Consider the following 27366-nt stretch of genomic DNA (forward strand, 5'->3'; position numbering starts at 1 on the left):
GGTGACCGGAAGTGCTGCTCAGTGTTTGTTTTCTCTTCCGTATCGGTGTTCGCGCATGTGTAGTGTGACAGGTTGAGGTAAATCGGCTCGTGACACTGCTTCAATAGTGCGATAGCCTCACGATGGGCGACCAGGATTTCAAACGTTTGATTTTCATCTGATCGATCGGGAGGAGGTTGTGAGGTGTTAATCGCTTGTCGTTACCCCATGTATACTACACGATCCGAGACGCACGATTGAGCCAAAAATTGGCCCAATCTCCAAAATAGTCGCACGAGTGAAAATCGTGTCAAAATCAGGCCAAAAATCGCAGTGTATGCCCAGCTTTAGGAGACATGCTTTGGTTTTAATTTTGTTTTGGAGTTTAAAAAATTGGTAATGTGTTACACTTTGCAAAACAGATGAAACCAGAAATGCTGCAAACTTTTAAGTGTTGTGCATATGACATCACTTCCTTTGAATTACAGTAACTTACCAGGGATGCATTCATGTAATGGTGGACTCGGAGCCAAACTGTACTGGCTAAAGAAACCATGCTCCCGGTCTCGTATTAAAATGTACAATTTAGACAGTAAACTATTTAACATGTCTAGTTTTATAAGGTATAGTTTCCAGGGGTGATGTCATTTTCATAAGGCTAGTACTTAAAAAAATTTTTTTTCAAAATATGAGTACAGTGCTGCTTGAAAGTTTGTGAACCCTTTAGAATTTTCTACATTTCTGCATAAATATGACCTAAAAGATCAGATTTTCACACAAGTCCTAAAAGTAGATAAAGAGAACCCAGTTAAACAAATGAGACAAAAATATTAGACTTGGTCATTTATTTATTTATTGGGGAAAATGATCCAATATTACATATCTGAGAGTGGCAAAAGTATGTGAACCTCCTGGGATTAGCAGTTAATTTGAAGGTGAAATTAGTCAGGTGTTTTCAATCAGTGGGGTGGCAATCAGGTGTGAGTGGGCACCCTGTATTTTATTTAAAGAACAGGGATCTATCAAAGTCTGATCTTCACAATACATGTTTGTGGAAATGCATCATGGCACGAACAAAGGAGATTTCTGAGGACCTCAGAAGAAACATTGTTGATGCTCATCAGGCTGGAAAAGGTTACAAAACCATCTCAGAGTTTGGACTCCACCAATCCACAGTCAGACAGATTGTGTACAAATGGAGGAAATTCAAGACCATTGTTACCTTCCCCAGGAGTGGTTGACCAACAAAGATTGTTCCAAGAGCAAGGTGTGTCATAGTCGGCGAGGTCACTAAGGACCCCCAGGGTAACTTCTAAGCAACTGAAGGCCTCCCTCACATTAGCCAATGTTCATGAGTCCACCATCAGGAGAACACTGAACAACAATGGTGTGCATGGCAGGGTTGCAAGGAGAAAGCCACTGCTCTCCAAAAAGAACATTGCTGCTCGTCTGCAGTTTGCTAAAGATCATGTGGACAAGCCTGAAGGCTATTGGAAAAATGTTTTGTGGACAGATGAGACCAAAAAAAGAACGTTTTGGTTTAAATGAGAAGCGTCAGGTTTGGAGAAAGGAAAACACTACATTCCAGCATAAGAACCTTATCCCATACTCTGTGAGGTGAGAAAAACAAAATGGAGGAATACGTCAAGTCAGATATCACCAAGTATTTAAAAGAAACGAAAATGGCGCATATATATATATATATATATATATATATATTGTGTGTGTGTGTGTGTGTGTGTGTGTGTGTGTGTGTGTGTATATATATATATATATATATATATAAATAATATATTTATTTTTTTAAATCCCCCCCGAATATCTCCTGTTCAACACTCCAGCCCAGTCAGTGGTGCCAAACTACCAAAAACCCTAAAGAAGAAAATGGTGGCTCGTGTTACTGAACTGACTGAGGATGAAATCAAAATTCCAAAAAAACAAGAAAATATGGAATAATAGTATTTGATGGGAAGAATGTATCCCCTCTCTCCTCAAATTATTATAGCATTTTTCACAAATTGCTAGAGTCATTTTGCCGGTTTGTTTACATTCTAAGCGGAAATTATTTTGTCAGATGTTTTGTCTAAAGTTTATCGAATTTGCACAAAAATACTGTTTCTCAAAATCCAGTGAATGTGGATAGAATGTTTGTTATTCCACTCAATTTCATCGTATATGGCTCATAGCCAAATCAATATCGTGGAATAACTGTTAAATATATACACACTTCATGTCAGATGTGTATGTATCCATGTGTATGAGAGTAATCTTAATGTAATTGCATTTAATCTGGTTGCACAAAGTGGACTTTTAAATTAGTTTTTCTTGAAAATATCAAAATACAGCCAAAAAACCCCGGCAAAGCATCTTAAAAGAGAACCCATTTTTAAAATACATTAAGATAGATATCATCATCTAATTCATGTGAATAATTGAAAATAAGGAGCTCACACAGCTAAGACCTCCATCTCCAAAAGTCAGTTTCTATGCAGGATGGATGATTTCATAGAGGCCGCCATTGAAAATATTTTAACCAATCAGAAAAATCCCCCTGATGGTTTCCAGCAATGTTCTGACGTCATTTGGGTGCAAGACATGGAAGCTCCACATAGTAAGACTTGAAGCTGCCCCTGGCTGGAGATTATTTCATTAAGTTTATATGAAAAAAAATTGAAATTCCATTTCTCTAGCAAAAAAGGGGAAAGATAATACTGATGTTGATAAACAGTGAGGGAATAGTGAACAGCTGATGTACTCCTATGTGACTGAATGGAGGGAGGCAACTTTTTCATATTTATATCCCCAGTACAAGTAGTGCTGCCGTGACGGCCTCATTCTGCAGACTGTAACCTTGCTAGATTACCTACAAACAGATCTGTATATAATCTGACTTACTCAAATATGTTAGAGGCAAGCGTGCAAGTTTTTCCACATTCTTGGCAGCATAAGCACTTGTTGGCACGCTTAGCATGCTCTCGACTCATTCATGAACAGCTTTAACACGTCACCAGGCTAGCCTACCGTAATTACCGTAGTAGACAGTCCAACCCCCATGGCACCTCAGAGGGTAAACAAACACTGCTTTATTGTACAGGATTCATGTGAACATTACCTGAGGATGCAACAATGGCAGAAGTGAAAAAACTAGCTTGCATCAATTCCCAAAATACAAAAAGGTAAGAAGGTAATAGATAAATGCTATTTGCCGCACAGGGACAGACCTCTTACAGGCTGACAGGTCCTTCAGGTGTAAAAATGGCACATTCACAGCTCGTGTGCTTGGAACATTTTGAAGAAAATTATTTCACTCAACTCTGATGCACTGGGCATTAGGAATACCGTACAAGCCAGTGCTGAATCCAGATCCGATTTCCACAATCTTTGGCCAAAGAGCGGACAAGACAAATGAGACAACACGGTCAGTAGTCCACAAAAGAGAAGTTCAAAGGGTAAGAAAACACTTTTTTCATGGCTTTCCTAACTTTTTATTAAGCGTAATGTTATTTTGAGTTCCTTTGGGCATAAACATAATAATTGCTGATGCAGCTAAGCAGCTTGATGTTTATTTTATGACAGGTTTCTTGCTTTTCATTTAGTGTTGTCAAAAAAGCCTTGGTAGTGACTGACTAAAACAACTCTATAAATATTGTCCATGTGTGTAGCCAATTGACATGGTAATGCTTATCAGGATCGTTATTCATGTCATTGTCTGAAATACTTGAGGAAATCGGTGAAGAAATGTCGCTGGCGCTATGGTCCATTTTGTCGAATATGGCCGTGTGTTGTGACGTCACACTTTACGGAAACCATTTGGAGTTCTTTTAGGTATACAGGAATTTGTTTGTGGAATAGCCTACCTCGATCACTGCAATCTAGTTGAACAGGTGAAAACAGTGTTTATGGAGTAAATTCCAAACCCAGTTTTATGGTGTGTGTGACACTAACTTTTAATCATTTTGGTGCTGTTTCTGTAATCTAGTTTAATTCTGTGGTGGCGCATATTTTTTTTGTTTATGACTCACTGTTTATACAATTGTCAATTTATTATTGTATCTTTTTTATATTTTGTTTCCTGCTGTTATCAAGAGGACCACATTTGGAAATAAGTGTATTTTATACTTTGTGTTATCCTCAGTGCTATTTATATGTATCTTTTACATGTATGAAATTTGACCAAATAAATCCATACCACACCAGCAGCTCGGGTGTTTCTGGCAATATTTCCGCCTTTTTTCGTACAAGTGCATCCTGCTGTAATGTTCACATGAATCCTGTATAGTAAAGCAGTGTTTGTTTGCCCTCTTTCTGCATTGCCGTGGAGGTTGGACTGTCTGTTACGGTAGGCTAGCCTGGTGACCTCAAGTTTTTCATGAATGAGTCGAGAGCATGCTAAACATGCTAACGAGTAGTATAACACATACTTTCAGCCTCGTTTTACTGGTAAAGAGTTCAGATTTGCCCATTAGTCAGGGTTGCAGCTCGTTAATACACTATTTCAGATGCATAGTAAAAAAATTGACACTGTCACCTTAGTAGGCCTTTCGCTTTGCCCCTTCAGTACTGAAGAGTGACACAGCCTTGCACCCAAATGATGTCACGCATCGCCCTATCAACAGGCAGCATGGCAGCCTACTGATGGCATTAGACTAGCGATACAAAAATGCTCGCAACTTTCTCATAAATGGTCTACTACTACTACTACTACTAGGTCGCCTGAAGGCGGGAAACCACATGCTCTCGCCAGACATCCCCAACCGTCATCAGGGAAGCCAACTCTCCAGTGCTTGATGTTCCAGTGTCCCTTTTTAGAGTATCCACATATGTGGTCCTTGGTCTTCCTCTATTACGATGCCCATGTGTGGACACCCCAGAGAACCAGTTTGTGGGTACTCAGTTCTGGATGATGAAAGCAGTGACCAGCAAGTTGAAGTCTACGTGAAGCGATTTTGTCACTGACTGCCGGGAGATCTGCATAAAGTCATTGGTTCGATGTATGACTGCTCCAGTGAATGTTTAAGGCTTTCTGTAGCATTCTAGTGTATGTCCCATTTAGCGGTGGTCCCCCCCCGCGCTTCTGTCAAGGTCCAACTCTCACACCCATAGAGTAAGATTTGATTCAGTGGTGGCTATGAAGAATCTGGTTTTCAATTCTCTACTCATATTGGACCTCCATATTTCCTTCATACCATTCAAGGCTTTCCAGGCTTGCGCTTTTCTAATGCTGGTGTCTTTTTCTGAGCTATCGACCCAAGACCCTAGGTATTTGAAGTCGTCTTCCCATTCAAGTTCAGTGCCATCTGCTGTGTGCAATGCTCTTGGATCTTCAATATTGTAAGCTAGCGATTTTGTTTTCTTAGCATTCAGACCAAGATCTACTTTCTTACATTCATTTTCTACTCTTGGCAGTAATTCCTGAGCTTGTTCAATCTCATCTGATAGTAGCACTATGTCGTCTGCAAAGTCTAAGTCGGCCAGTACTTCTTTAGGATGTCTTCTAGATCTTCGGGGGGTGATAGTAAATCCCAGATCATCTTCCTTCCCAGTCATAGCTTTTCTCATAGCATAGTCTAGCACAATTATGAACAGAAAAGGAGCTAATGTATCGCCCTGCAGCACACCAGTTGTGATGTCAAACATCTCTGTAACTCCATCTGGGGAGATGACTTTGGCCTTTGTGTTTGTATACATTTTCTCAATTGCTTGTAGTAGGTTTGATGGAATCCCATAAGCTTTCAGAATGCGTATCATTTTACCTCGATGTATTGAGTCAAATGCTTTCTTGAAGTCAATGAAGGTTAAGACAGCCTTGATGTTATTAGCTTTAACTCCTATTATTCTTCTGAGTGTTAGTATTTGGGCCACTGTAGATCTTTTGGGGCGGAAACCATTCTGGTTTACTCTGAGTCGGATGTCAGTTACTCCTGATTCGATTTAGAATCATCCGATTATACATTTTGGCTATTATGCAAATCAGGCTGATCCCCCTGTAGTTGTCGGTCTTTGACAAATCTCCAGATTTTGAGACAGGGATGATGTTCATAAAGGACCATAGTTCAGGTTTCTGATCATTGATCAGAGCTTGATTGCAGAAGTCTAGACACATGTTGTCAAAGTCACATGACTTGAATACTTCAGGTGGTATGTCATCCAGACCAGCTGCTTTCCCGGTTTTTAATGAAGATTTCACTTTCCTAAACTCTTCTATAGAGAACAGGTCATCGCTGGTCTCAAGGTCTTCAAAGATGATTGGAACTTCTTTGTCTGGGTCTTCTACTTCTTGAGAATTGCCGAGGAGTTTCTTGAAATGGGGAAAACCATGTGCTAACTCGTTCCCGCTACTTGACCTTCTTTAGCTCTTTTCCTACCAGTAATCTCATTCACTGTCCTCCATGCCTCACCGTATTTCTGAGCACCACAGGCTGCCTCAATGTATGTTTGTATTCGTGCCTCAAGTTCCGCTTCTCTCACTTGATTATACACTTTATATAGATTTCTTAGTGCTTGAGACCAGGCTTGTTTACCCTCTTCAGTATTGGTGTTTTCATACTGATTCTGTGCCACCAGTGCTTCCTGGCGGGCTGTAACCACTTGTGAATGTGATGACCTGAGGAATCTTTTTGTTTTCTTGGGCAGGCATTCTTCCATAGCTTGTCTGTTGGCTTTGACAAACTTTCCATACTTCACCCCATTTCCCTCTTCTTCCAATACCTGGAATCTGGTGTTTTTTTTTTTAAAGATTTTTTGGGGCTTTTTTTTTCACCTTTATTGGATAGGACAGTGCAGAGACAGGAAATGAGCGGGAGAGAGAGAGAGACGGGGAGGGATCGGGAAATGACCTTGGGTCGGAATCGAACCCGGGTCCCTGGATTTATGGTATGGCGCCTTATCCACCTGAGCCACGACGCATCATTTCTCCAACCTGAAGATGTAATCAAATAGCTGGAACTAGAGGTCTGCGCGGGTCGGATTTTTCAGTCCCGCCCCCGCCCGCATTGTGCAGTCCTGCTCCCGCAAAGAATTATGATTTTCAGTCCTGCTCCCGCCCGCGCCTGCCATGTTTTGTCCCGCTCCCACCCGCAAATCCCGCATGATGCAGACGTTCGCGTTATTTCTCAGGAAAGTTCTTGTCTTGACACAGCGTGATGGTGCCCCGCCCCCTACTTTGAGTGGATTTGAGCATAAATATCTACAGCTCACGTTCACGTTTGTTATTATTTACCTTGTTTCTGAATTCAGAATGTTGAAATGGCAACATGTAGATCTAATAATAATAATAATAATAATAATAATAATAATAATAATTATTATTATTATTATTTAAGTAGGCTAATCATTTAAGTATGCGCTCTCCCGTGGTGCGTCTCCTATGAATAATTAGTGTGAAAGGAGAGATGGATCGCACTCTTGAACTTATTCTTTTAGTTACATTTCTTTTCAGTTGTTTTTAGCAGCAGAAGGAGACAAACGTTTCGGCTGTTGCCTTCGTCAGTGTCTCTCTAATAATAATAATAATAAACAATAAAAAAAGACAGGCGAGCACGTAATTCCAAGTGGAAATTTGGTATATTTATTGTTCAGGCATACAAAACATTAGGCTAACCCAGTTTACGTTTGTAAAGCATTTCTAACTAGAATATCCTAGTATGTCAGAACCTTTTGGCACTTATCACAGCAAGCAAAGGGCAGCTGATTTCCCTCCGCGTCGTACACGAGTGAGAATGATTTCCAAATGTCCGATTTCAGGACTCTTGACTTTTTAATGGTAAATGTACCTCTTTTTAAAGCAGCACTTACTTTTGAAGCAGTGTGAGCTTCAGTAGAGGAGCTCTGCTCTTCTGCCATGATCGTAGATCTCAAACACGAAAGAGGAAAGGAATCGGAAACGTACGAGAGATTTATCCTCTCCTGGATCAGAATCAGAATTCTGATGACCAGCTCATCTAAGGTGTCATTGAGGCATCATGTTAGTGTGGGTCACTGGAGGCTGGGTGTGAATGGCGAGTCATTAGAGTGATCAAAGGATTGCCCGTTAGGGTGATCAATGGCAATCTGACTGTCTCTGCAAATTTAGGCATCTTAAAATGTTTTTATTAATGCCAAATAAAATATCCAGCATAAATTATATATGATGGACATAAATTAATAATTTATAAATTTTATTTTAAGCACGTTTTTAGTTAGCGGGACTGCAGCTTATCACCGCTCCCGCCTGCACCCGCATTGTGCACTCACGCCCGCAATGAGCTTTCAAAATTTGTCCCGCGCCGCACTGCTTTGCGGCGGGTCCCGCGGGAGTGCAGGGCTCTAGCTGGAACCAATCTTTCTAATCTCGATGGGGTTGTTATGGATGATGCGATGTTCTTGCACTCCCAGTATTTCAATGCCTTGATGATGATTGCATTGCTCTAGTTCCATGGCTCTGTTGTCGTCTCTTAGTGTTTGCATTGTATGTCCCCATGTATAATGGTTTCTTACAACACAAAAGGGCCTGCAAACATCTGCTATTCTCGAACGGTTCCCCCCCACGAAACATGGTTTGCGGAAACGTTGTCATTCTGTTGATTCGAAGATTGACTAGCTTCAGTGTTGCCGGCAGAGTTCCTGCTCACTCCCGGAGCTGGAAGTATAGGATTAATTATATCTGGTGTATCCATAGTGGTTGTCTAACAAAGCTATTAATTCACATGGGATGCCATGCCTCAAGTGAATACTGTGGGTCGAGCTGGAAGTATCCTTCCTACGCCCCTATTGTATGATGCAAGCAGCGTTAGTAGCTTCTTCCTCTAACAAGAGGATAACGTAGGAAGCACTACTCAAACTTTGCCAGAACTACAGCCAAATTGACTATTTGAACTGGCAGTGGGTGTTCACCAGGTTTGTGAACATACATACCGTAACCCCAGTGAGGGAGGCAGGGGTGTACTGACACTTGCCTAAGGTGAGCACCCAGACTAGTGGAGGGAAGGAGGTGTCTTACTTCTCCATAAATGGTCATAAATGGTCAAACATGCCTGAAACTTTTCTTATAGGCTCTCAATATTACAAGCTACCAACCCATGCATGTATTTACTTTACATTTTCTATTCCTTTAATGGTGTATGGAATACAGATCTCCTGCTGCTTTTGTTTTCTTGGGCATGTCTAGTTTAATTTTTCACTTGACGGATACTTTTTGGATGCTAGAAGAATTTGTCTTCTTTCTAATTAAAATGTTTAAGAGAATTATATTTCTTGTTCTAGGGTGTGAGGAAATGTACACCACTTCATGCTGATGTGGAGTTCATGGCAAGATCATCAATGGAGTAGCAGTGAATGGAGTGAAATACCAATGAACGGTGAAGGCTGTGGTCTAAGTGTGCCAAGCCCAGCGCTGGCAGGGTATTTGGGAAATGTCAGTTGTGCTCTGTTCTCCCCTACTGTCACATGTGCAAAGCTGCTATTAATGTGTTTACAGATTTGATCATATATTGGACACACCATTCTTACTCAAGTCACGTACAAAAGTATTTATTAAAAAAAAAAAAAGGAAATCTTTGTAAAAGGCGAAAGTTACAGAAAAGTTTGTCATACACTAGGAGTGGTAATGATTCTAATTTTCTATTACTAAAAGGTGTGGGTTGTTGATGTTGCATAAATGTTTTTACTATATTCTTAGTCATTATATTGTGTTCTTAAGGCTGAGAATCGAGGAGTGGTAAGTGGAGCCTGCCCTTGGTGTTCCGCAAAAGGACAAATAAATGTTCTTCGCTCATACGCATTCAACTTTAAAGAGTCCATCATGCTCTGTACTAGTCCACTGGTAAGCTGCATCACATATCACTGAGTGTTTTCTCAATCTGTGTGCATTACATATCATGGTGGGAAATATAGATTTGTGACATAAGTTGGATTAAATTTTTCACATTTATTTTTCAGTATTTGTAGCACATTAGAAAATACAGTACCTAAAAAATTTTATGCTTTGGGACTGGAGCTGAATTATCCTGTAACAGCAGTTAGGAAAATGTATAGCCCAAGATTAGGTTCTTCATAAAAGACGAGACAAATATTTGTTGCTTATTGCTTAGCAGTCTCTGTTCCATCACCCCTGGCCATTTGTATAGTTTGTCAGTGCAATTGCAATTTATTGTGGATTATTTATCCCCAGTCTGTTTTATCTTCAATGATCAATAAAAACTGATTAAAATGGTCTGTTCCGTACTTGGAGACATTCATAATTCTACTCTGATTTAGTCATAGAACCCAGAATCTATAGCAGGCCCAGCACCTAATACATAACATCTAATAAATAAAATGTTTAGCATTACAAATATGCTATACTCTGCAAATAATCTACAGCATATTATTGGATTCACTGAATAATAACATTTCTGCAATTTTTTTTTTTGGCTGCCTATCCAGTGTCTCTTTCCTTTAGTTAGCAGGCCATTGGACAATATCCGTGGATTCCTTTCTTCATCTCAGGACATAGAAGGGTGCAAGAGGAAGTTTTATCTCGCATCAGAGTACAAAAACCCTAATCTTTCTCCCAAGCGTTGGAAGAAAGAGGATCTGGATATTGTGTCTAATGTGGATGCTGGTGATTGCAGAGTGTTTGCCAAGTCAATTGAGAAGGGACTGTTAATTAATGATCTCAAGAAGCAGCATGAATTTGAGAACGCTGACCAGAGTACGGAGGCCTTTCATGTCACTAGTGGGGATTCAGGATTGTCTGATATGCAAATCAAAGTTCCTGTATCTAGCAGTCAGGACAAAATATCAGAGGTACCCCCAATGGATGTAACTGTGCAAGGTTTGATGGTACCTACTCAGCAGCATTTGTTTTGGAGAAATAAGGATAACTTGTGTTGGTTAGATTCATTGCTTGTGGCACTTGTACACTCTAGGATACTTGCAGAAGCTTCTTGTGAGAATGTATGCTTGACTGACAATTTCCCCTGCAAAAATTATACTGTCAAGAACTTGTGTGCAACGTACAAGAAATCATATGCACATATGAAAGCCAAGGAGCAACAGTGCCATGGTTAGTGGACTTGTATTAAAACTGTGTTTGGGTAATAATTTGGCCCGATGTGGTACCTGTGTACACATTTCTTTTCATTCCAATAGATAACATTGTACGAGTGCCTTCTGATGACCTGCAGAAAGTAGAGCACGAGCTGGAAGCCTTTCGGATGTCTGCCTTCCGGTTCCTCCAGCCAAAGCTTCAGTGTGAATTGGGTAAGAAAACCATTACTGGGCTGTGTTCAGTGTTTGTGACTTAAAGGGAAACTCTATATTGGAGTACATCAAATGTATTGAAATATTTGTGCTATGCTTTGCAATTCTGGTGTTCATTTGTTAATGCTGTATTTTCATGATTCCCTTATTTGAGAGCATTACTCCCATTGCTACCACAATGGTGTTTAATTGGGGGGAGGGGGAGAGACTAACTTATTTATTTCACTCACTCTTTGTCTGGCAAAAAAAGCCCCAGTTTAGACTTAAATTAGCAAATGGATAAGAGCCTTTGATTTGAATAATAACTGCTGTGATTAACATGTTTCATCTGGCAACGATTCTTTTAACTGTAACTGATGCAGTGAGAGAGCTTTTCATTTATTAAGCAGCCATGTTGGAAGACATCCTGTGGTTGTGGAAAAGATGTTACTGCACTTCAGAGAGGTCAAATTTTTCAATTAAGGAGACTGTTGAAATTGTAGAGATTGGGCTAAGAACTGTTCAGCGTGGTGTTAAAGGATGGTGATAACTGTCAGCTTCGTGGAAGAAATGTGGTTGGGGGGAATCTTGACTAACTGTGATTGGAGATCACTTAAACCATTTGAAGTTGAATCGTAAAAAATCAACAGTAGACTTCACGGCTATATTGATTAGTGAAAATAAGTATTTCCATATGCACTATGTAATGAGGGTTCTCAGGTTTGGGACTAAACAGCTATGTTGCCATATGAAAACTGGTTATTAGTGAGGGTAATCAAATGAAAAGATTTCAATTTGCCTTGAGAGCATAAAGGTATAGTTGGTATGATTTTTGAATGACTTTTACCGACTTAAAGATGTAGAAGATAGGACCTGAGCAATGGGGGGGGGGTCATGGTCTGAACCTAGATTTACCCTACTCCAGAGTGATGGGCCTATCAGGGTAAGAAGGGAAGCATGTGAAGTGATGCTCATCATGCATAGTGGTCACTGTACAAGCCTCTGGAGGCAGGGGGTGATCTGGGGTTGCTCCAATTGGTCAGGTTGAAGCTCCACAACATTGTGGCTAAAGAGATCTTGCAGTCATGTGACCGGAAAGTACACAACCGCCATCTTGTCAGTCAAAAACACCGCTGAATACTGCTGCACTCGTGTACAGAATGGATCAATTTCAACCGACGGACTACACGGCTCATTTTTCTAATGAACAGATAACTAGAGATATGTCTAAAATAAACGATCTACAGATTTGTGACCCTTATGGCTTACCGGACGGAGTTTTCACGACCAGATTTTGAACTGCCAGAGGTGGAATACCCGGACGTGTATAATTACCTCATTAACTTTCCCTCGCTGTTCAGTGGTGAAGCACTGCGTGCCTATAAATCTCTGGACAGTTATCTTTACAGAAATTCAGGATTTGTCAGCAACTCAGATGTGGCATCTTGTAAACAAGAATCCTTATTGGATGGGTAAGTCACTTAAGTATTGAGTATAGCACTGACCAGCCGATTATAGAATAGAATAAGGTAATTCCAAATCGTCCGTCTTGTTTACATGGATCTGGCATTGGAGAGGTAGAGGCTTGGCAGTGGAGATTTGAGTGGCTGTTTTCTGAGCTTAGTCAACAGGCCGGCTCTGCAGCCTCGCTTTTGCTTCCGCTCCCGGCACCGCCTCCTTCGCTTTGCTTCCGATAACAATCCATGGAGACCCTGCTGGTCTTGCTATCTTGTCCGGAATGTTTTTTTTTTTTTTCCTCGTCCGGAATGTTGTGCATGCGATGGAAATCGCTACAAACCGTCATTTTCTGCTGGAAACCAATGTCCAGTAAGTCCATACGGTTGTAGTGGATATTGAAGTCTGGTACAGACGAACAACACGCAAAAATACACACAAAAAACATAAACGTGCACAGGTAGGGAGAGCTTGTAGCCGCAGCCATTGTAGAATTGTATATAGTAGGGTTTTCCAGAAGAAAAGGTAGAAGTAAAAGCAGAAGTTGAACCAGAAGTAGAAGGCGGAATATGGCGTTTGACCGACAAGATGGCGTCTGTCACAATCTGGATCGGCTGTGACATCACATGCAAGTGCTCCATAAAATGAAATCAGCTGCCTACTTGAATTTACTGAATGATCAAGTTATTCTATCAATGGATTTTTTTTTTCTTTTTTTTAAACTTCCTTGATGGCATGGGTATTTTTCAGGACAACAATGCCAAGATTCATTGGGCACACATTCTGAAAAAGTGGTTTGGGGGCATGAGAAATCAATTTCACACACAAGCTGGCCACCACAGAGTCCTGACCTTAACTCCATTGAAAGTGTTTGAGATGTTTGCTCAGGACCTGTGGTGGAAGACCATTCAATGCTTTGTAGATTAATAAGTGTTTTTAATAACCAATGCAAATTTTAATTGGGAGCTAATACAGTGTGGATAAGCTCGGAGTGATGCAACCATATCTTCTGGTTCCAGTAAGGATTCTCGCTGCTGCATTTTGGATTAAATGGAGCTTGTTGCACTTGCTAGAACATCCAGACAGTAAGGCATTATTATAATCCAACATATAGGTAACAAAGCATGAACTAGTTTTTCTGCATCATGCAGTGACCTCTTATTTTGGCAATATTTCTGAGATGAAAGAACGCTATCCTCGTAACATTACTGACATGAATTTCAAATGACTGACTGGAGTCAATCACGCCAAGGTATTTTCTGGATATGGTGAAACAGAGACCATTCAGGGTTACTTCTAGCTGCATGTGGTTCTAGTACAAGTACACTGCAACCCTGCTGTAATGAACTCCTTGGGGGATGTCCAAATAGTTTATTATACCAAAAAGTTCATAATACTGAAATGGACCGACTTGTCGCATCAAACACTCGCTTTATATGTGAAAATGACGAAGGTTACTGGTATATCGTTGTCAGTGTCCACCCACTGACTCACTATGGTTTCTAAATCTTCACAATTCAGTTCATTCATGTGTTGCAAATCACAGATGGCACTTGTGTTGCACCATGGGGGGGGGGGGGGGGGGGTTAAAATGCTGCTGGTCCTTGTTTTTTAGTGGGATCAGCAGTCTTGTTCTCCTTTATCGAGCCTTTGATCACCATTCTTGATAATTGACACCTAAGCTAGGCTTGTTAAGCATTTGTTTTATGGCATTAACATGTTAAATTGACTGCAGACTTGACTACTTATTGTTTGCCTCTTGTAGGAAGAGGAGCGCATGACTCTGTGTCATGTAAGCAGGCAAGTGACCGGATGTAATTGCAGGAAGAGTGTTTTTCCAAACAGGCAGGCAAACAGTTCAAAAACGTAAGGCAAAGGTAGGGTTGGGACATGGGCAATGGCGAAGCAAGGCACAGACTGTCAGATTCTAAATACACAAGTCAAAACCAGAAAGGTAATACACAGATACAAGGCTTGGTAATGTGAAACAGTAGGTACAGCGCACACATTTTCACCAAGTCTGTAAGTCTTTATAAGTGTGCACTGTGATTGCACTGTAATCCGGAATCAGTGCATTGTAAATAGTCCACATGGTGCTTGTGCGCACATGAAAGTGTCAGTTGTGGGGTGGGTTTGTCTCGTCTCGTTTTCATCCGCTTATCCTGGGCCGGGTCGCAGAGGCAGCAGTCTGAGCATGGAAGCCCAAACTTCCCTCTCCCCAGACACCTCGGCCAGCTCCTCGGGAAGAACACCGAGGCGTTCCCAGGCCAGCCAAGAGACATAGTCCCTCCAGCGTGTCCTGGGTCTTCCCCGGGGCCTCCTCCCGGGGGGACATGCCTGGAACACCTGCTCAGGGAGGCCTCCAGGAGGCATCCGAAAGAGATGCCCGAACCACCTCAGCTGATTCCTCTTGATGTGGAGGAACAGCAGCTGTACTCCGAGCCCCTCCCGAGTGACTGTGCTTCTCACCCTATCTCTAAGGGAGCGCCCAGCCACTCTGCGAAGGAAACTCATTTTGGCCGCTTGTATCCGCAATCTTGTTCTTTCGGTCATAACCCAAAGCTCATGACCATAGGTGAGAGTCGGAACGTAGATCGACCGGTAAATCAAGAGCTTCGCCTTTTGGCTCAGCTCCTTCACCATGACAGACCAGTAAAGCGAACGCATCACTGTGGAGGCTGCACCGATCCGCCTGTTGATCTCATGCTCTATCCTTCCCTCACTCGTGAACAAGATCCCGAGATACTTAAACTCCTCCACTTGAGGCAGGACTTCTCTACCAACCTGGAGAGGGCAAGCCACCCTTTTCCGGTCGAGAACCATGGCCTCAGACTTGGAGGTGCTGATTCTCATCCCAGCCGCTTCACACTCGACTGCAAACGGTCCCAGTGCATGCTGAAGGTCTTGGTTTGAAGAAACCAACAGGACATCATCCGCAAAAATCCGAGATGAAATCCTGTGGTTCCCAAACAGGATTCCCTCCAGCCTCTGGCTGCGCCTAGAAATTCTGTCCATAAAAATTATGAACAGAACCGGTGACAAAGGGCAGCCCTGCTGGAGTCCAACATGCACTGAGAACAGGTCTGACTTACTGCCGGCAATGCAAACCAGACTCCTGCTCTGTTCGTACCGGGACTGGACAGCCCTTAGCAAAGACCCCCGAACCCCATACTCCCGAAGCACCCCCCAAAGAATACCATGAGGGACATGGTCAAATGCCTTCTCCAGATCCACAAAACACATGTGGACTGGTTGGGCAAACTCCCATGAACCCTCGAGCACCCTATGAAGGGTATAGAGCTGGTCCAGTGTTCCACGACCAGGATGAAAACTGCATTGTTCCTCCTGGATCCGAGGTTCGACTGTTGGCCGAATTCTCCTCTCCAGTGCCCTGGAGTAAACCTTCCCTGGGAGGCTGAGAAGTGTGATTTCCCCTATAATTGGAGCGCACACTCTCCAGTCCCCTTTCTTAAAAAGAAGGACCACTACCCCGGTCTGCCACTCCAGAGGCACTGTCCCCAACCGCCACGTGATGTTGCAGAGGCGTGTCAGCCAAGACAGCCCCACAACATCCAGAGACTTGAGATACTCAGGGCGGCTCTCATCCACCCCCAGTTCCTTGCTACCAAGGAGCTTGCAAACCACCTCAGTGACTTCGGCTTGGGTAATGGATGAATCCACCTCTGAGTCATCAGCCTCCACTTCCTCTGTGGAAGATGTGATGGTGGGATTCAGGAGATCCTCAAAGTATTCCTTTCACCACCTGACAATGTCCCCAGTCGAGGTCAACAGCTCCCCACCCACACTGTAAACAGTGTTGGCAGAGTACTGCTTCCCCCTCCTGAGGCGCCGGACGGTTTGCCAGAATTTCTTCGAGGCCGACCGATAGTCCTCCTTCATGGCCTCACCGAACTCCTCCCAGTTCCGAGTTTTTGCCTCCGCAACTGCCTGAGCTCCAGCACGCCTGGCCTGCCAATACCCGTCAGCTGCCTCAGGAGTCCCGGAGGCCAACATGGCCTGATAAGACTCCTTCAGCTTGACGGCATCCCTTACTTCTGGTGTCCACCACCGGGTTCGGGGATTGCCGCCACAGCTCCGGACACCCGTGTCTACAATGGAGGTACAGAACATGGTCCACTCAGACTCGATGTCCCCCGCCTCCCTTGGTAGCTGGGAGAAGCTCTCCCGTAGGTGGGAGTTAAAGACCTCCCCAACAGAGTGCTCGGCCAGACGTTCCCAGCAGACCCTCACCATACGTTTGGGCCTGCCAGGTCTGTCCGGCTTCTTCCTCCGCCAGCGGATCCAACTCCCCACCAGGTGGTGATCAGTTGACAGCTCAGCCCCTCTCTTCACCCGAGTGTCCAAGACATGGGGCCGGAGATCAGATGAAACGACAAAGTCTATCATCGACCTCCGACCTAAGGTGTCCTGGAGCCACGTGCACTTATGGACACCCCTATGCTCGAACATGGTGTTCGTTATGGACTAGAGCCCTGCACTCCCGCGGAAGTCCTGCGGGACCCGCCGCAAAGCGGTGCGGCGCGGGACAAATTTTAAAAGCTCATTGCGGGCGCGGGCGGGACCGGGAGTGCACATATGCGGGCGGGAGTGGGAGTGCACATATGTGGCGGGAGCGGTGATGAGCTGCAGTCCTGCTAACTAAAAACGTGTTTGAAATAAAATTTATAAATTATTAATTTATGTCTATCATATATAATTTGTGCTGGATATTTTATTTGGCATTAATAAAAACATTTTAAGATGCCTAAATTTGCAGAGAGAGTCAGATTACCAGATTGAGTGAGGAATGGCATCTTAAATTTGCCATTGATCACCCTAACGGGAAATCCTTTGATCACTCTAATGACTCGCCGTTCACACCCAGCCTCCAGTGACCCACACTAACATGATGCCTCAATGACACCTTAGATGAGCTGGTCATCAGAATTCTGATTCTGATCCAGGAGAGGATAAATAACTCTTGTTCGTTTCTCAATTCCTTTCCTCTTCCGTGTTTGAGATCTCCGATCATGGCAGAAGAGCAGAGCTCCTTTACTGAATCTCACAGTGCTTCAAAAGTAAGTGCTGCTTTAAAAAGAGGTACATTTACCGTTTAAAAAGTCAAGAGTCCTGAAATCTTAGGATGATCAATGCAAATGAAAGACAATACGTGACGGAAGCTGTGAAAGAGATGACCGAGGAGTTGGGGTTTGATGTCCAAACTGATGAAAGCGCAGAGCCACCTCCACCTAAAAAGGTCACTTTTCATGAGTTTGAGGAATGGGAGGATGTCGGTGCTACGGGTGCTGAATCGAAGTCTTTAAACTCCGAGATTGATGATTATCTGAAAGTGAAACTCATTGGATCCGAATCACACCAATCTAAAGATATCCTGATGTGGTGGAAAAATCACTGCTATGACTTTCCCACACTTGCGAAACTGGCACGGCATGTACTGGCCATTCCAGGTTCCAGCGCACCATCCGAGCGCGCGTTCAGCATATGTGGTCGCATAATGGAGGAAAGGCGCAGTATGTTGAAGCCCTCAACAGTGAACAATTTGCTGTTTCTCCATAGCTGTTCAAAGAACCCGACAGCCTAAGCAATAGGCTTAGTTGTTTCGTTTACGTGTTTGATTTAATCGTTTTCCTTATTCATATTCAAACAAGGTCAGCTATGTTATATTGAGTTTAACACTTGCACGGAGGCTCAAGCCCAAATAGTTTTAGAAATGTGCAACCATAGCCCTATAATGGCTACAGTAGCCTATACTGTTTTTTTTTTTTTTTTTTTTTGGTTGTTGTAGGCTAGGACTGTGTTTTGTTATAACATTTATATACATATGCTATGCTTATAGGGTATTCTATAGGATATTCTAGTTAGAAATGCTTAACAAATGTAAACTGGGTTAGCCTAATGTTTTGTATGGCTGAACAATAAATATACCAAATTTCCACTTGGAATTACATGCTCACCTGTCTTTTTTTTTTAATTATTAGGGCCCGAGCCCGAATGGGCGAAGGCCCTATTGTTCTTGTAAGAGTTCACTATTCTTCTTCTTCTTCTTCCGTCTTCTTCTTCTTCTTTATTTTTCTCCGCTGTTGGGCCATTTTCGGGGCGCTTGCCATGGGCGAAAACGCACGAAATTTGGCACCAGTTCCGAGAATTGCCACCGCTACTCAGAACCAAAAGCCCAAACTTGGCCGGGGCTCAGGGCCTCTATAGCGCCCCCTAAGTCGTTGTGATTTTGGCCTCCCGCATTAAGGTGCCTGGCTGCCATATAGTTTGTAGTAGTGGCATGCCATTTGGTACGCATATGTATCTCACTAAGCCGGACAAAAATGTAATGCCAATGCATTAGCCACGCCCAACAGGAAGTGAGGTAATTTCACTTTTGTGCGAAATGCATGGCCACGAAGACGGCGCAACTCCTCCTAGACCGTTCATAGGAATGTCACCAAAATTGATCCACATCATCTACAGACATGGCTGACAAAAGTTACTAAATACGTTTCACGTAGGATCAACCGTTCAGAAGTTATACGTCAATCAATTTTCACTTCAAAATTTTACATGCTTAAAAATTCATAAATCTTCTAATTGCTCAAAACTGCTCATACTTCACACGCAAATCACTCATTGGGCTTCTGACATGTTACCCAATTTCTGTGATATTTCGCCACTGGGGGCGCTATTTTTGGGCAAAAAATCCAATCTTTCCTCAAATTTGGTCAAACTTCACGGCCACCCTCTTACTACCTCCCATGTCATGTATACCACATTTTGGGCATTTTCGTCCATGGGGGGCGCTGTTTTTGGCCGACGCAGTTGCTCCAAAACGGGTTTTTGGTTAATAATTCCATAATGCTTTTCCTTCACACCACTACCTTGTGATAGTACGTTGCTGTTGTAGACACTTATTTTTCCAACTCATAATCGCTCATGTACGGCATAGCGCCACCTACTGACATGGGAAAAACCAAAAAATTTATTCTTCAAAAATCTATATCTCATCTTCTATTTACTCAATTGTCATCAAACTTCATACGCAAACTCTTCATAGCTCCCCTGACATATACGCCAAATTTTGTGCACTTTCGCCCCTGGGGGTGCTGGTTATGGCAGACATGATATTGCAGCTTCTGATTTGTCAACCTTGGCAAGCAAACTCTGTACAAGACCCTTATTGGGGCGCTTGCCATGGTCGACAACGCACGAAATTTGGCTCCTTTTTCTTAGACTGCCACCGCTACTGAGAACCAGAAGCCCAGATCCAGGCGGGCCTCAGGGCCTCTATAGCGCCCCCTAACGTGTTGTGATTTTTGCCTCTCGCATTAAGGTGCCTGCTTGGCATATAGTTTCTAGTTATTATTATTATTAGGGCCCGAGCAACGTACAGTGCGAGACCCTATTGTTTTTGAAGGATTATTATTATTATTATTAGGCCCCGAGCACCGTACAGTGCGAGACCCTATTGTTGCCATGTGTCCAATTCTGTGCTTTGTCGCCATTGTGGGTGTAATGTCTCTTGCCGAAGAAGCTGTGGAAGGTTTTTCGCGGGGACGCATGCCCCCGCCCCCCTTGGCCACTGGCGCGAGGGCCCGTCGAGGCCGCTTGCGGCTTTAATTATTATTATTATTATTATTATTATTAGTGCTGTAAAAAATGTCGCGTTATCGCGTTAACTTGACTCAATTTTAACGGCGATAATTTTTTTTATCGCGAGATTAACGCTCTGTGACATGTAGATTTTTCATAAGCTTTTGAAACTAGTAGAGATGGGATTTATGGCTCTTTGATGGGATCCGCATCTTTGTGATCCGTTCTTTGAAAAGAGCCGTTCAAAAGACTGGCTCATTTGGCTCTTTTTTAAATATTTATTTAGTTTTAAGAAGACAGCGTCTGTAAACTCAATGCTATCCCAGAAATCCTTCCTGTAATATGCAAATTTGGCCGCCTCTGATTGGACAGCGCGACGCATCAACAGGCAGAAAGTGTAAAAGTACAAAATGTGTTAAGTGAGCTGAAACAGTAAAGATCAGATTCAATGCGATATTTATCAACGAACAACTTAAAGTTAATAGTGTACTTTATATTATAATCAAGCATGTCAAGCCTACTGTCACTGTGTAACCTGTCTCTCTGATTAGAGTTGTAGACTAACTCAAGCAGTAAATCACTTCACTCATGGTTCTCTTGCTAGCTCTGCTTTGCAATAAAAAAAAAAAACATTGGTACAAAGCAAGCCCATTCACTTTTTTATGCTGATCAGAGAATTACAATGGTTTCTCATGTGACAAAAATGTGCGATTCGCTATTAAATATTTTAATCGCTTGACAGCACTAATTATTATTATTAGAGGCACTACATGCTGAATTCAGAAACAAGGTAAATAATAACAAACGTGAACGTGAGCTGTAGATATTTATGCTCAAATCCACTCAAAGTAGGGGGTGGGGCACCATCACGCTGTATCAAGACAAGAACTTTCCTGAGAAATAACGCGAACGTCTGCATCATACGGGATTTGCGGGCGGGAGCGGGACAAAATATGGCGGGCGGGAGCGGGACTGCACAATGCGGGCGGGAGCGGGACTGAAAAATCCAACCCGCGCAGACCTCTACCCTCCAGGTGTCACTGTCCTCGCCCACGTGAGCGTTGAAGTCCCCCAGTAGAACAATGGAGTCCCCAGTCTGAGCACCTCTCAGTACCTCTCCCAGGGACTCCAAGAAGGCCGGATACTCTATACTGCTATTCGGCCCGTAGGCACAAACAGCAAGAGCCTTCTCCCCGATCCGAAGGTGCAGAGAGGCGACCCTCTCGTTCACTGGGGTAAACTCCAACACATGGCGGCTGAACTGGGGAGCTATAAGCAAGCCCACACCAGCCCGCCGCTGCTCACCGTGGGCGACTCCAGAGAAGTGGAGAGTCCAGCCCCTCTCAAGGAGCTGGGTTCCGGAGCCCAAGCTGTGCGTGGAGGTGAGCCCGACTATCTCTAGCCGGTACCTCTCAACCTCCCGCGCAAGCTTAGCCCCCCCCCCCCCCCAGCAAAGTGACATTCCATGTCCCAACAGCTAGCCGCTGTGTTCGGGGATCAGGTTGTGGAGGCCCCTGCCTTCGACTGCCACCCGATCCACACTGCACCGGCCCCCTACGGCTACCTCTGTGGGTGGTGAACCCACAGGAGGTCTGGCTCACGTCACCGCTTCGGGCTGAGCCCGGCCGGGCCCCGTGGGCAAAGGCCTGGCCATCAGGCACTCGCATACGAGCCCCAACCTCGGACCTGGCTCCAGGGTGGGGCCCCGGCTGCGCCATACCCGGCGACGTCACGGTCATTGTGTTCTTTAATTTCCATAAGGGGTTTGGTGAGCTGCTCTTAGTCTGGCCTGTCACCTAGGACCTGTCTGCCTTGGGAAACCCTAACAGGGGCGTAATGCCCCCGACAACATCGCTCCTAGGATCATTCAAGCACACACACCCCTCCACCACAATAAGGTGACAGTTCTAGGAGGAGGGGGTGGTGGTTTTTTTATTATTATTATTATTATTATTTTATTTATTTTTTAAACATTTCAACTCCCCGTGATTTAAAGACTTGGTTCATAGTAAGACTGTTATAGCAGGGTTGCAGTGTACTTCTGTCTTGTCAGAGTTAAGTAGAAGGAAGTCAATAAGCATCCAGTGTCAAATGTCCTTTACACATTCCTCAGTTTTATTAAGCTGGTGTCTCTCATCTGGCTTTGCTGAAATATACAAATGTCCTTAGCATAATGGTGGAACCTAATACCATGCTTATGAATATTACCCAGAGGTAGTGCATGTAAAGGGGGGGAAAAAAGCAGTGGGCCTAAGACAGAACCTCATGAAACACCAAACCTTACCTTAGTATGCATAAAGTCACCATTTACATCAACAAACTGATGATAATTATTCAAATAAGACCTGAGCCAGGAGAGGGCAGTTCCCTTAACTCCAGCGATTTATTTTCTAGTCTGTCAAGGGAAATCACACAATCGGTGGTGTCAAAAGCTGCACTAAGGTTAAGCAACACAAGAAAGGAGACATAACCCTGATCAGAGGCCAGTAGTAGGTAATATACTCTTTAACCAATGCTCCTATCTGCGCTATTATGAGGCCTAAACCCTGACTGATGCATTTCATGAATGTCATTCCTCTGTGGGTATGAGCTTAACTGCTGTGCCACAGCTTTTTGTAGGATCTTTGAGAAAAAGGTGGTTTGATTTGATATTGGGCAGCTGGCAGGGGTTGAGGTCAGTGGTTTGTTTGTTCATTTGTTTGTTTATTTAAAGGTAGGGGTTTGGCAACTCCTCCTACTTTTTTAAAGGATTTAGGTACAAATCCAGTGCTAAGGGGAAAATTTATTTAAGAAGAGGTTTGATTTGCTTCTGGTATTATGTGCTCAGAGAATTGTGTAGGTAAGGGATCTAGTACACAAGAAGATTTTGATGAGGAAATGAGTTCAGTCTCTGTAATCAGAATACATTAAGTGTTGATCTGATGGTTATATTGTTATCTATAGGGTTACTTATCGGATGGTCAGTCTGTCTTTGAATTAAGTTTGGTTTTGACCTGATATTTTCAGTCTTTCCATTGAAAAAAGGCTTGGTTGTCACAACTATATCTTGAAGGTGTGCATATTTCTGTGGTGGTCTTATTCCTAGTTAATTTTGAATAAGACTCTTGAATTGGTTTTAATCATTGATTAGGGTGAAGAGATACATTGACCTCACAGCTCTAAGAGCTTTTCTATAGGTTGTATTCAGTTACTTGACTTTTGCCTGCGAGTTTACTTCTGGTGAATGAAGTGGTGGTCAGGCGAACCAATTTGGATGCAATTATTTTAAGCGCTAGTGAAACTGTCTCTGGCTCTTCGCGATTTAGAGGCTAATGCACAGTCAAGATGCCTTCAGAAAGTTGCTCTTTGCAAAGGGACTGATCCTTACATGCTATCTAAGGAGTTTTCCTGAGAGTTGGAAAATCATCCATCCTTTCAGATCCCTGACATCTCAAACTTGCCTGGTGCTACAGACATCCTTTTACACTGATAAATGGATGAAAACCTGGAAAAGCAAGGAGGCGTGCGACTTCTTACAGTGGTGCTTGAAAATTTGTGAACCCTTTAGAATTGTCAATATTTCTACATAAATATGACCTAAAACATCAGATTTTCACACAAGTCCTAAAAGTAGATAAAGAGAACCTAGTTAAATGAGACAAAAATATTATACGTGGTAATTTATTTATTGAGGAAAATGATCCAATATTACATATCTGTGAGTGACAAAAGTATGTGAACCTCTAGGATTAGCTGTTAATTTGAAGGTGAAATTAGGTGTTTTCAATCAATGGGATGATAATCAGGTGTGAGTGGGCACCCTGTTTTATTTAAAGAATAGGGATCTATCAAAGTTTGATCTTCACAGCACGTGTTTGTGGAAGTGTATCATGGCATGAACAAGGGAGATTTCTGAGGACCTCAGAAAAAGCATTGTTGCTTATCAGGCTGGAAAAGGTTACAAAACCATCTCTAAAGAGTTTGGACTCCACCAATCCACAGTCAGACAGATTGTGTACAAATGGAGGAAATTCAAGACCATTGTTACCCTCCCCAGGAGTGGTCAACCAACAAAGATCACTCCAAGAGCAAGGCGTGTAGTAGTCAGCGAGGCCACAAAGGACCCCAGGGTAACTTCTAAGCAACTGAAGGCCTCTCTCACATTGGCTAATGTTCATGAGTCCAGATACTGAAGGCAAAGGTTCACATACTTTTGCCACTCACAGATGTAATCTTGGACCATTTTCTGAATAAATAATAAATGACAAAGTATAATATTTTTGTTTCATTTCTTTAACTGTGTAGGGACAGTCACAGTCCCCGTCTAGAACTACAAATCCCATCAACTAACTTCCGCGATGACCTACGTCACGGCGTCCATGATTACGTCACGTCACGTGACCGACTCTATAAGTGACCCGGTCATCCTCAACTCCTCCTCTCTCGCTCTGTGGACTTCGTATCATACAGACATAAAGAGATACCCGCTCATCAGAACATCCAAAATCAAGACGTCTGCCTTGCAAGAAAAAGGACTTGGCGTGCTTTCGTATTTACCACTGGCCACGGTAAAGAGTACCCAAGTTGCGCCGTCTCACTGAGTTACAACCGGTTTTATTTGTTTATTATAAGTAATGTTACGACTGCAGCCCAAGCAGTTAATTAAAAGTTAGAAGCGACCGGATTCCTTCTGACTTAATTGCTGTGCACATTATCATCAGAGACTTTTCCTCATGAACGACGAAGCGTCGGATCAATGACTTCTCTGCGCTTCCACAGAAATGATCCACGAACTTTCTGTGAGCCTCCGCGAGCACCCGAAATTCCGTGGAACTTCGGGACATCGATACTGGAAGTAAGGCTGGCATTTGGGCAAACTAGTCTTAGGAATTAGCTTTATGAAGTAGTATGAATTTAAACTCAAACTGTTTAATTGTGCACACTGTAGACACAGTGTCGAGTTGATCATTGTGGTTCTACATTGCTCTCTCCGTTGTCTTAATAGATAGGTTGTTGCATGCTCTTTTCTAACATCCCTTAATTTCATTATTACACACATTTTGACCTCATCAAGATTTCAGTGGATTTGGTAATGTTATAGTGTAGTGGATTAACAACCACAACGAATTCCTTTGTCTCAAGAAACCACGAGGTGATTTTTCACCTGCCCCCAACACCTTAGATAACATTCCAAACTTTACAGCGCATCCTCCCGCGCACACATTCAAACTCTGTCTCCCCCTCTATCTATCCCCTCGCTTCCCCCCTCTCATACACACACGCGCGCGCGCGCTCAAGTACTACCTCACTGTTTATGCCTTGTGTATACATGTTGCTGCTGACCATATTGAATGTATTCAACTGCTATTACCCATTTAGTATCATTGTTATAATTCAATTATTCTGTTAAACTGTGCTTGTCTGTCTGTGTTGCTACTGTATCCTTGAAGTCACACAATCTCAAAGAACTCCAAATTGCCTTCACCCAAGTGTATATGAATGCTATTGGCTGTAGTGTCTATGTAATACGGTAAGTAATACATTATTGCTGCATCAGTGGTGATCATAATAATTTGGAATATACCATAATTTAGCTGTTTGACAATTTATTATTACACACCAAAATTAATGGTATGATTTAATGAGATTGATCACTTAAGACCAATTGCACACACAACTGGGTTCTCTCTATCTTTGTTTAGGACTTGTGTGAAAATCTGATGATGTTTTAGGTCATATTTATGCAGAAATATAGAAAATTCTTAAGAGTTTACAAACTTTCAAGCACCACTGTATATGTGGCGAGGTTAAAGATCAAGACACAACAAGATAAAGCCTGTATTGTTTATGCCTGTGTAAGTAGGTATTTTTGGGCTTTTTGTATGTGTCTGCAAAGCTACAAGTTTTAGTACCAGGTGTAAACAAACCATGGCCGCTCGATTATCAATCCTCCCCGATCTTTTCCAGGTAAATCATTCACAAAGATCCACGGAAACCCCTTTAAAGACCTGGATACTCGTGAAACAGGAAGTTATTACAGCTCACTATAACTGTATAGTCAGGGTAGCCTTTTTGTGCTGTTGACTTTTAGTTGTTTTGATTCATCTTATCTAGTTCAGTTCAAGTTTTATTTGTCACATATAATTACAAGCAATTACAGTGAAATTCTTATGTACCTTAGGTCGTTGAGGGTATAAAAATATATAGATAAGATAAATTAAAAACAATAGAAATAAAGGGGAAAATTTTCTCTAAAACTACATTAAAGTGGAAACATGGCAGAGATGTGGTGATTGTGTGGTTACGAGTCCTTAAAGTGCAGTAGTGCATAGTAGTGTACCTTATTATCATTATGAAGAGTTCAACAGTCTGATGGCCTGAGGGAAGAAGCTCCTCCTCATCCTCTCAGTGTTGGCCTTCAGCTGTCGGTAGCGTCTCCCTGAAGGCAGCAGGGAGAACAATCTATTATTTGGGTGGCTGGGGTTGCTGGCGATCTTCCTGGCTCTGTCCCTGCAGCAGTTAGAATAAATGTCCTGTAGGTTAGGGAGGGTGGTCTTGATGGTTCTCTCAGCAGAGTGAGCCAGTCTCTTGAGAGCCAGCTGATCTCTCCTGGTGGTGCTTCCCATCCAGTTAGTGATGCTCCCACTCAGGACACTCTCAATAGTGCAGGAGTAAAAGTTCCTTTGTACCCTGAGTGGGAGTTTGAAGTCCTTCAGTCTCCTTAAAAAGTAGAGGCGCTGGCAGTCTTTCTTAACCAGGGTGTTGGTGTGACAGGACCAAGAGAGGTCCTGTGAGATGTGGACACCCAGGTATTTGAAATTGTCCACTCTCTCTACCTGGGCCCTGTTGATGCAGATGGGTTGGAGGTCCTTCCGCTGCTTCCTGCTAAAGTCCACTATCAGCTCCTTCATTTTGCTGATGTGTGAGGTTGTTCTCACTCCAGTCCGCGAGATATTTAATCTTGGTCCGGTAGGCAGACTCATCATTATTAGAGATGAGTCCCACCACAGCTGCATCATCAGCAAACTTAATGATGGTGTTAGAGTCTGAAGTGGCCATACAGTCCTGAGTGTACAGGGAGTACAGCAAAGGGCTCAGAATGCATCCTTGGGGGGGGGGGGGACCAGTGTTGAGGGTGAGGGGTTCACAGTGCTT

At 43.0% G+C, this 27366-nt stretch overlaps 1 protein-coding gene across 4 annotated transcripts in view; it reads left to right on the top strand.

Annotated features, from left to right (window-relative positions):
- The window catches only part of uspl1 (ubiquitin specific peptidase like 1), a 504778-nt gene that overhangs the window by 356091 nt on the left and 121321 nt on the right, over positions 1 to 27366 (top strand). For 3 of the 4 annotated variants that reach the window (XM_060908539.1, XM_060908537.1, XM_060908538.1), the window contains 4 exons: positions 9220 to 9370; positions 9656 to 9778; positions 10381 to 11002; positions 11089 to 11199. In XM_060908539.1, the coding sequence (XP_060764522.1) occupies positions 9245 to 9370; positions 9656 to 9778; positions 10381 to 11002; positions 11089 to 11199 (982 nt within the window). In that variant the 5' untranslated portion in view covers positions 9220 to 9244. Of the gene's footprint in view, positions 1 to 9219; positions 9371 to 9655; positions 9779 to 10380; positions 11003 to 11088; positions 11200 to 27366 lie in introns of those variants that run through there. The other variant, XM_060908540.1, reaches the window with a different exon arrangement.

Source organism: Neoarius graeffei, chromosome 25 (genome assembly GCF_027579695.1).
Source record: "Neoarius graeffei isolate fNeoGra1 chromosome 25, fNeoGra1.pri, whole genome shotgun sequence".
Taxonomy (NCBI): domain Eukaryota; kingdom Metazoa; phylum Chordata; class Actinopteri; order Siluriformes; family Ariidae; genus Neoarius; species Neoarius graeffei.